The following is a 9493-nucleotide window of genomic DNA, read 5'->3' as shown; positions in this document are numbered from 1 at the left end:
GGGTGTGGGGTTGCAAGTACCTGGGGCGGGTGCTGAGTGTTGGGCAGCCTCATGTCTGTGGGTGGGGTGGTTGGAGCAGCCCAGCTGGGACAGAAGTGTGGGACTGTGAGCACCTAGGGGTGGGCGCTGAGTGCTGACTGGCCTCATGTCTGCGGGGAAGGGTGGTCGGAGCAGCCCAGCAGGGGCGGGAGTGTGGGGCCACGGGCACCTGGGACAGGCGCTGAGAGCTGGGCGGCCTCTGGTCTCAGATTTCAGCACTTCTTCCATGGTTTCTGCCAGATGACCACTGTTTGGACAAACGAAACAGTTCGTGTTTATATAAAACCAGAATATTACAGTAGTTTTGTTAGGAAAACGTAGTTGCGTCAGCCTCTCTCTAGACTGAGAATGATGTAAAAGTTTTAGATTTTATAAGTTCTCTATCACAAATGTCAGAGGATCACATATAAATGTGTATTTTGAGACAACTTTTACGTTCTCGCCAAGTCTCCTCTTTGAACCAGACATCCTCAGTGTTTTCAGCTGTTCCACGGGTGGCACGGGGCTGGTGAGGTGTGGTGGCGTGTCGTTTTTTGCGTGTCGTTTTCATGAGAGAGACCTACAGGTGGAAAGTCATTTGATGGACGAAGAAATGCCCTCAAGGGGTGAGGCCACCTGCCTACAAAGTTATGCAAGAGTTGGTGTTGTATTGGCACGAAAACTTAGATTTTAAAATTCGTACGGGAGGGCTCCTGTGATAAACCAAGAGATTTTGAAGTGTTCTTCCCTTCGTGTTTTGTAGGGCAGTTCTGGTGAGACTGGAAGGATGCAGCCACCCGGTTGTCATGAAAGGCCTGTGTGCTGAATGTGGCCAAGACCTCACCCAGTAAGTGTCCAGAAGAGTGAGATCTGCCTGCTGGGGCTCAAGGTGGTGGCCTCCCGGGAGGCCGAGAAGCTGTGCTAGGGACCCAGTGAGGCCCTTGGTTCCCAGCGGCAGGTGCAGACGCCTCCCTTGGGCCCCACGCGAGTCCCACTCAGCAGGTTTCCTTAGGAGGCGGTACTTCCTGCTCTGCCGTCACCCCAGCCTCGTGCCATTGTCAGTTGTGGTCGTGGGGGTGCTGGAGGGCTGAAACCTGTCTGTTTTCTCCTGACTGTGAAGACGCAGGTCGCTGAGTATCTGGAGCAGCGTCTCCCTCAGGACAGCCTGGCTGGTCCCCCCGAGCGCCCCCGTGCTGGGGGCTGCTTTACCTCTAGTGTCCAGTGGTTTCTTGGATTTATCACTTGGGCAGTGGGAGGTGCAGCAGCTACTTTTTCTGCATTTTCATGGTTGAGGGCCTGTTTCTGTTTCTGTGTGACTTTGCAGTTTGTTTTCATGAAGAACTATGGCTCTGTGTGTTCACGAGTGTGGCCATGAGCTCAGTATTTCCACCAGTTTTCCTGTCTGTCTTTAAACAGTGGAGAACGTTTCTACAGTTGTCAACAGAATTAAGTTCTGTGCTCAGATAGCAGCATGTGTCCTTTAAAACAGCAGCTGGAATCCCATCACTTAGAGCCCAGTGTGCATCTGTGCTCAGCGGAAAGCCCTGAACCTGTCCTTGCACTCACAGGTTGCAGAGTAAGAATGGGAGGCAGCAGGTGCCACTGTCCACGGCGACCGTGTCCATGGTGCACAGTGTGCCGGAGTTGATGGTGAGCTCCGAGGTGAGCTGGGCGTCAGCGACTGCGTGTTGGGGAAGCGTGGTGCTCTGAGGAGGGCGGCTGCAGGAGGAGGGCGGCTGCGGGGGGAGGGCGGCTGCGGGGGGGGGGCGGCTGCAGTAGCACTGATGTGTGGTTGTCTTCATTGTTACTGAAACAACCCTCGTCACACAGATGACTTATGGGGCTGCTGCTTTCCTGAAACAGGGACGGCTGCCCTTGGTTCTCCACAGACAAGTCCGCCTGCAAAAGCGGGGCCCTGAGGCCCCCCATGTTCCGCAGCTGTGAACAGCCAGGCTCAGCCTGGGTTCCCTCGAGCCAAGTCCTAACTGGGGAGGGATGTGACAGCTGCTTGTGGAGCTCAGGAGGTGGCCACGCTGCCAAGGCGTGTGCCAGATGAGCCGGGAGGGCGAAGTGTCTATTGGGGCAGATAATGGCAAGGAGTTGGTGGCCAGGGTCGGGCGAGGGGGCAGTGGTAGCACTTCGTTGGCTACAGGAGTGGCTGCTGCTGGTACCAGTGGGAAGCTGGCTCGGGAGAGTGGGCACATGCGGGGGTCGGTTGGGGGGTTCCAGGGCTGTTTGCCTTGTGCTGACAGGAGAGCCCACGGCGAGTACGTGGGGTGGAGAGAACGGGCAGGTGTTCGTGTGCCCAGTTAAGAGTGATTTGGGTTTTTATCTTCGAGTGTCTACGCCTCCTGTATGTATTTCAGGAGTTGCTGGGGCTCTGTGGGTCCACGGCTCCGGCACCTCCTGTGCTCGAGGCAGACGCTGTCTCCCCGACCTCACTTCACCCCGTGGGTGAAAATGCTCTGGGAGCCGAGAAAAACTAGTGTGTGATCTTACGGACTTTCAGGGCTGCACAGTTTTGTGAGTAGGTAAAACACTTTGCAGTGTTATGATTTTGGTAAATTCGTGCTTTTAAATGATGGACACCAATTTCAGTCTGTCTTTTTATGGGAAAACAAAATGCCAGATACAGGATGCTGGGTTTTCTGAATTACCAAGCTTTAAACAAATGTAAAATGTGTGTGCGTAAACCAAAGCTGGTAAGTTTGGGGGTGAAGGGAGGAGGAAGTACCCCTCATCTTTCCGGCACCTGCCGGCCCCTCTGTGCGTTTCCCTTCGGGGACGGGGACGGGAGGAGGTACCCCCTGAGTGGGACCAGGATTTTGTTGTGAAGAGTGAGGGCCAGTTACAGTGAGAAAGGCAGCGTTGTGCGTCCTAGCACGTCACGTCCTGTGTCCCACGCTGGGCCCCGATGCCTGGGTGACTGGGCGCTTGTTAGCACCGCTCTGGGCCCCGCGTTGGGGGACACCCTGATGTGCTGTCGCCAGGCCCCCGGGTCTCTTCGAGGCACAGGAATAGGCTGAGCGTGGGAGGTTCTGAGCACATGGCCCTTGCCAGTCTCTGCTGCCCAGCTTGGGCCACCCAGCGTCTCCCTTCTCCCAGCCGGCTGACTTGGTTTCTTCATTAATTTTGCAGCTCACTTTTATTGAGTGCTCCATACCATTGAAGTGGCTTTGATAGAAACAACCAGTTTCTCTTCCCCTCTGTTTTCATTGGCTCATGTATTTAACTGAATTATAAAATCGTGGTCACAAGCAAGGTTGCCGTGACCCAGCTGGTGACCTGGCCCTGGCTCTCGGCCTGTAGGGCGCAGGCCATGGGGAGTGCCGGAGGCTGGAGAGGGACGCGTTTATTTCGTTTCCTGTTTCTTGATAAAATGGAGTTTTACCTTGGATGCAAACATACTGACTTTGTCATTTCTTTTTTCTGTTTAATTGTAGCAAGCGGAGGAGCTGGGAAGAGAAGACCAGCAGCGACTGCATCGGAACCGGAAGCTGGTGCTCATGGTGGACCTGGACCAGACGCTGATCCACACAACTGAGCAGCACTGTCAGCAGATGTCGAATAAAGTGAGTGCAGCTGGCACCCCGGGTCCCGGAGCCGCAGGTCCTAGAACTTTGATTCAGAAGTGTGTTACCTTGTTTTTTAGATGATTTCCCACAGGTCAGCCTGGATTTCGAAAGCAGACTCTCTTGTTCTGGGTGTGGGCTGTGTGTCTGCTGGGCGGTTGGGTAGCATCTGGGCCCCCGGGCAGACATCTTGGTGCCCACTGTGTCTCGCACTTCCTGCTGTTTGTGAGGGAGCCCTTTGTGTGCCCGCGCGGCAGGCTGTCGGAGAGGGCGGAAGCGTTCCGAGCCTGTGAGGATGGTGCAGTGGATGGTGCGAGACGTGTCCTGAGAGTGGTGGTCTTGGTGGGGAGGACGTTGGTGTTGGATGCCTTTGTGTCGCTGGGATGTCAAGGGCAGGTGGTGGACCCCTGGGTTTGTGCTTGGGAGAGCTGGGCTGGAGGAAGAGGCTGGGAGGTGGTCAGTGTGCATTCTGCAGAGGAAATACAGCTAGAAACGAAGAATAAGGGCAGAGCCCTGGTTAATGCACACAGAACCCTTCCTGCGCCTCAGCTGTATCCTCAGGATGGAGCCAGAGAAACTGAATTTCTAGACCAAAGGCTCTTTATGTCTGTGCCAAGAGGCTTGCCCAGAGGCTTGTGTGGACCTAGACGGTCGCCAGCAGGGAGGCCCTCACCAACACTGAGTTGTTTTTTAGATGTTTGCTGTTAAACAGATAGTATGTGGACTCTGGCGTTAGATTTGGGAGTTCAGGGGCCTGTCAGTTCTGACCTTTCCAGTTCCTAAAGCTTCCTGGGGATCTTGCAGGTCCCGATAGCAGACGCCCAGCAGGCTGGAGGGTGCACTGCAGAGCCAGGCGCCCTCCACTGCGGGATGGTGGGGCGTGGCACCAACAGCTGGGACAGATCGATGACAGTTACACCTAAGTCAAATTGGTGACAAGCTTCGTCCGAAAGAAGTTTGGTTAAGTTCGGCCCGGTACGTCAGCCTGGTGGCCAGGGTGAGCTGCACAGGTCCCCCAGGTGGCACAAACTCTCACGTTTTACGCTATTTGCAGAATGGAGAGAATCGAGTAACTGCCGTGCTGCACAGGAGTTTCCTTTAGGGCCGGAATTCAGGCCTCACCCACAAAACAGCTTCTATTTTTGGCTGTGTTAGTCATTTGTGTGTATCATGGCATGTTATACAGCAATATATTCTTCTATGCAGTATAAACTGTGACTAGATATTTTCAGATTGCTTCATTCATATCCACTACTCTACTCACTAAGGTTTTTTTAAGTGCCTATTTTCCGACAAACTAGGTGTTTTGAAGGATGTAAGGACTCTATGAAAATGCATTCTGCACACATACACCTTCGTGAGTTGTTGTGACTGTTCCCTGCTTTTATTGTGCTGTGACGTTGGGCATTGAGTGAGTTTTATAGGCACAGCTCGTTTTATGGTGCTTCACGGATACTGTGTGTTCCCAGAGAGGAGGCTCGGGGCACCCAGCGAGCACGGCTGTGGGTGTCATTCTCCAGCGGCGTGTGTGCCACACTCCGGAAATTGCCGTGTACTTCAGACTCCTCGGTGGTGGTCTGCTGTTACAGGGACCTGTAGTCAGTGATCTTTGAGGTCACTGTTGTCATAGTTGCTTCATTAGTGTTCTGTCTGCTCTAGGGGATTGTGATCTGCGATCTTTGAGGTCACTGTTGTCATTGTTTTGGGGTGCCGTGAAGCACACCCACATGAGACGGCAAGCGTAATGGGTAGATGTGTGGTCCTGACTGCTCCACCAACCGGCCATTCCTTGTCTCTGTCCCGGTACTGAGGCCTCCCTGTTCCCCGAGGCACAACTGTATTGAAATTAGGCCAAAGTAATAACTCTACAGGGACCTGTAGGTGTTCAAGTGAGAGGAAGGCTCACCAGTCTCTCACTTTAAATTAGAAGGTAGACGTGATTATGCTTAGGAAGGCACGCCGAAAGCCAGGAAAGGCTGCAAGCTGGGCCTCTTGCACTCAACAGCCAAGGTGTGAATGCAAAGGAAAAGTTGTTGAAGCAAACTAAAACTACCACTTCGGTGAACACACAAGTGATAAGACAGTGAAACAGCCTTATTGCTGAGAAGGAGAAGGTTGTAGTGGTCTCAGTAGAAGATCAAACCAGCCTCAACATTCCCTTAAGCCAAAGCCTAATCCAGAACAAGGCGCTAACTGCCTGCAATTCTGTGAAGGCCGAGAGGGGTGAGGAAGCTGCAGAAGAAAAGCTGGAAACCAGCACAGGTTGGTTCATGAGATTGAAGGAAAGAAGCCGTCAGAGTAACATAAAAGTGAAGGTGAAGCAGCAGGTGCCGATGGAGAAACTGCGGTAAGTTCCCCAGGGGATCGAGCTGAGATCATTGATGAAACTAAACACACTAAACAACAGATTTTCAGTGCAGACAAAACAGCCTTCTATTGGAAGATGATGCCGTCTAGGACTTTCATAGCTGGAGAGGAGAAGTCCGTGCCCGGCTTCAGAGGACAGACTGACTCTCTCGTTGGAGACTGACTAATGCAGCTGCTGACTTTAAGTTGAAGCCAGTGCCCAGGTGCCATTCTGAAAATCCCAGGGCCCTTAAGACTGAGGCTAAATCTCCTCTGCCTGTGCTCCATCCATGGAACAACAAAGCCTGGATGACAGCACCTGTGTTCACAGCGTGGTTTGCCGACCATTCTAAGCTCCCTCTTGAGACCTGTTGCTCAGAAAGATTCCTTTCAGAAATATTCCTGCTCATCGACCGTGCACCTGTCACCCGAGAGCTCTGATGGAGACGTACAGCAGAAGAATGTTTTCACGCCTACTGACACCACATCCACCCTGCAACCTAGGGCTCAAGAAGTGATTTCAACCTTCGAGTCTTATTATTTAAGAACTACATCTTCTGAGGCTGGAGTTGCCTTAGAGGGGCAATTCCTCTGGTGAGTCTGGGAAAATCAAACAGAAAATCCTTCTGGAAAGGATTCACCGTGTGAGTGCCCCCAGGAACATTTGTGATTCATGGGAGGACGTCAGAGTATCAGCATCAACCAGGAGTTCAGGAGATGGTGATTCCAGCCCTCAGTTCGGAAGGTGTTGGTTCTCACCTTCATGGATGACTTCCAGGGTGTCAGGACCTCAGCGGAGGAAGGCGCTGCAGGCGTGGTGGAAATAGTGAGAGAATTAGGAGTGGAGCCTGAAGATGACTGAATTCTGGCAACCTCAGGATGAAACTCGAACAGATGAGGAGTTGCTTCTTACAGATGAGCAAAGAAAGTTTCTTGAAATGGAATCTGCTCCTGGAGAAGATGCTGTGAACGTCGTTGAAATGACAACAAAGGATTTGGCAGATTCCATCAACTTAGTTGATAAACCAGTGGCAGGGTCTACGGCGATTGCCCCTAGTTTTGAAACAAGTTCTTCTGTGGGTAAAGTGCTGTCAAACAGCATTGCGTGCTACAGAGAAACCTTTTGTGAGAGGAAGAGTTGATTGATGGGACGAACTTCATTGTCATCTTATTTCAAGAAACCGTCACAGCCACCCCCAGCCTTCAGTAAACACCCTCTGATCGGTCAGCAGCCGTCAGCATCGAGGTGAGACCGTACGGCAGCCGAAGAATGTGACTTGCTGAAGGCTCAGATGTTGTTAGCATTTTTTAATAATAAAATTTTTTTTATTTTTTTATTTTTTGAGACGGAGTCTCGCTCTGTTGCCCAGGCTGGAGTGCAGTGGCACGATCTCTATATCATGCAGCCTCCACCTCCGGGTTCAAGCCATTCTTGTGCTTCAGCCTCCCGAGTAGCTGGGACTACAGGTGTGTACCACCACACCCAGCTAATTTTTATAATTTTAATGGAGATAGGGTTGTGGGCCAGGCTGGTCTCGAACTCCAGACCTCAAGTGATCCACCTGCCTCAGCCTCCCAAAGTGCTGGGAGTACAGGCATTGAGCCACCGCACCCAGCCATTTTTAATAATAAAGTATTTTTAAATTAAACTAGGTACATTGTTCTTTTAGACATAATGCCATTGCACATTTAATAAGCTACAGTAGAGTGTCAGCATGGATTATAGTCACTGGGAAACCAAAAAATTCATGTGATTCTCAGTATCTCCAGGATAGGCCTGCTGAAGACAGTTGGAGTCTGGTTATAATGTGCCTGTTTCTCAGTTGTGTGGTCTGGAAGGCGGCAATGTCCTGATGCAGTGCGGAAGGGGGTCTAAGCATGAACTGACTGTCCTCTGCCTCCTCTGTTGTGTTAGTGTACCCCACTCAACATCCAGAGGAGACCCTGAGGCGGTGCCTGGCCCTACTCCTGGCCCCTCTGAAAGCAATTTCGGGGCTCAGAAGTGGTGCTGGCCACACCTCCCGAAGCCTGGACAGCTGCTGGACTTGTTACTGTTGAGTAATAGGAAAGTTGTTGCTAGAACGTTTCACTCCTAAATCTTTAGCAGAGTACCTTCTTCATGAGGGTGGTAATTAACTTACAGCTAGAAAAATGTAACTGGGAAAGTTGTTACTAAAACCTTTCGCTGGTAGATCTTTAACAGAGTAGCTTCTTCCCCAGGGTCCTAACTAACTTAGAGCTGGAAAAATGTAACTGAGCTTAATTAAAGCCATTAAGAGTAAATATTTTACTGAGAAATTAACAGGATTAAAAGGATCGAAGTTTAACTTCCTGAGGAAAGCAGTCTTATTTGCATGTCGATCATAATATGTAGGCGAGTGAGTGGGTATCGCTCATTTCATCTGTCTACTAAATACGATTTAGAATACGTTTGGCTTCTGTGTTGTGTATGTAAATGAAAGAAACTGTATCTGAAAATCACCAGGTTACCTGGGAATGTTGATTTCCTTTGTTCAGTAGCTCAGGAAAGCACTGTCAGCAACGTGTCAGCGTTTGAAGAAACAAAGGCAGAAGTGACCTCGGTGGTTATCTCGTAGTTAGTATAGGTTGTTACTGTTGGCTGGTTATCGGGGTGGTTATCCTAGGTGGTCGTTGCAGGTAGGTAGTTACCGTGAGTAGTGAGTGTAGCTGTAATCAGTGGTTATGTGGTTATCACAAGTGGTGACTGTTGGCTGGTTATCGGGGTGGTTATCATGTAGTTATCACAGGTTGTTACTGTTGGCTGGTTATCGGGGTGGTTATCAGGGACGGGTTGTTGCAGGTAGGTAGCTATCATGAGTAGTGAGTGTAGCTGTCATCGGTGGTTATGTGGTTATCATAGGTGGTTACTGTTGGCTGGTTATCGGGGGGGTTATTGTGTGGTTATCACAGGTGGTTGCTGTTGGCTGGTTATCGGGGTGGTTATTATGTGGTTATCATAGGTGGTTACTGTTGGCTGGTTATCGGGGGGTTATCAGGGACGGGTTGTTGCAGGTAGGTAGCTATCGTGAGTAGTGAGTGGAGCTGTCATCGGTGGTTATCATGTGGTTATCGTAGGTGGTTACTGTTGGCTGGTTATCGGGGGGTTATCAGGGACGGGTTGCTGCAGGTAGGTAGCTAGCATGAGTAGTGAGTGGAGCTGTCTTCGGTGCTCATCATGTAGTTGTGATAGAGGCTGTTACTGTGAACGTGGTTACCCAGGGTGGTGGTCTTGAACAGTTGTTGCAGGTGAGTGGTTATCCTAGTAATCATGGGCAGTCGTTAATCACATGCATCGAGGGCATTCCCGCAGCTGAGAAGGCCGCACTCACTCACTCATACTGCGTGCATGGAAAGTACTTACACAGTGGGTTTTAAATGCCACAGGTAGCGCCTTGCACCAGTTAGGGTCACGTCCTTATTTGGAGGGGCAGGTGAACATGTAATCTCTGTCCCACATGGAGGGATGGGCGCACGTGTGGTCCTCTGTCCCATGTGGAGGGATGTGTGCACACACATGTCCTCTGTCCCATGTGGAG

General features: G+C 51.1%; 1 protein-coding gene across 1 annotated transcript in view; it reads left to right on the top strand.

The window, feature by feature from the left end:
- The window catches only part of CTDP1 (CTD (carboxy-terminal domain, RNA polymerase II, polypeptide A) phosphatase, subunit 1), an 88274-nt gene that overhangs the window by 22170 nt on the left and 56611 nt on the right, over positions 1 to 9493 (top strand). Inside the window, exons 3-5 of the mRNA XM_011975873.1 lie at positions 782 to 865; positions 1587 to 1680; positions 3462 to 3590. Of these exons, the coding sequence (XP_011831263.1) occupies positions 825 to 865; positions 1587 to 1680; positions 3462 to 3590 (264 nt within the window). The 5' untranslated portion in view covers positions 782 to 824. The remainder of the gene's footprint in view (positions 1 to 781; positions 866 to 1586; positions 1681 to 3461; positions 3591 to 9493) is intronic.

This window comes from Mandrillus leucophaeus, unplaced genomic scaffold (assembly GCF_000951045.1).
Source record: "Mandrillus leucophaeus isolate KB7577 unplaced genomic scaffold, Mleu.le_1.0 Scaffold16, whole genome shotgun sequence".
Taxonomy (NCBI): Eukaryota; Metazoa; Chordata; class Mammalia; order Primates; family Cercopithecidae; genus Mandrillus; species Mandrillus leucophaeus.
The sequence above is the reverse complement of the archived record's forward strand: the minus strand, read 5'-3'. Positions and strand labels throughout refer to the sequence as shown.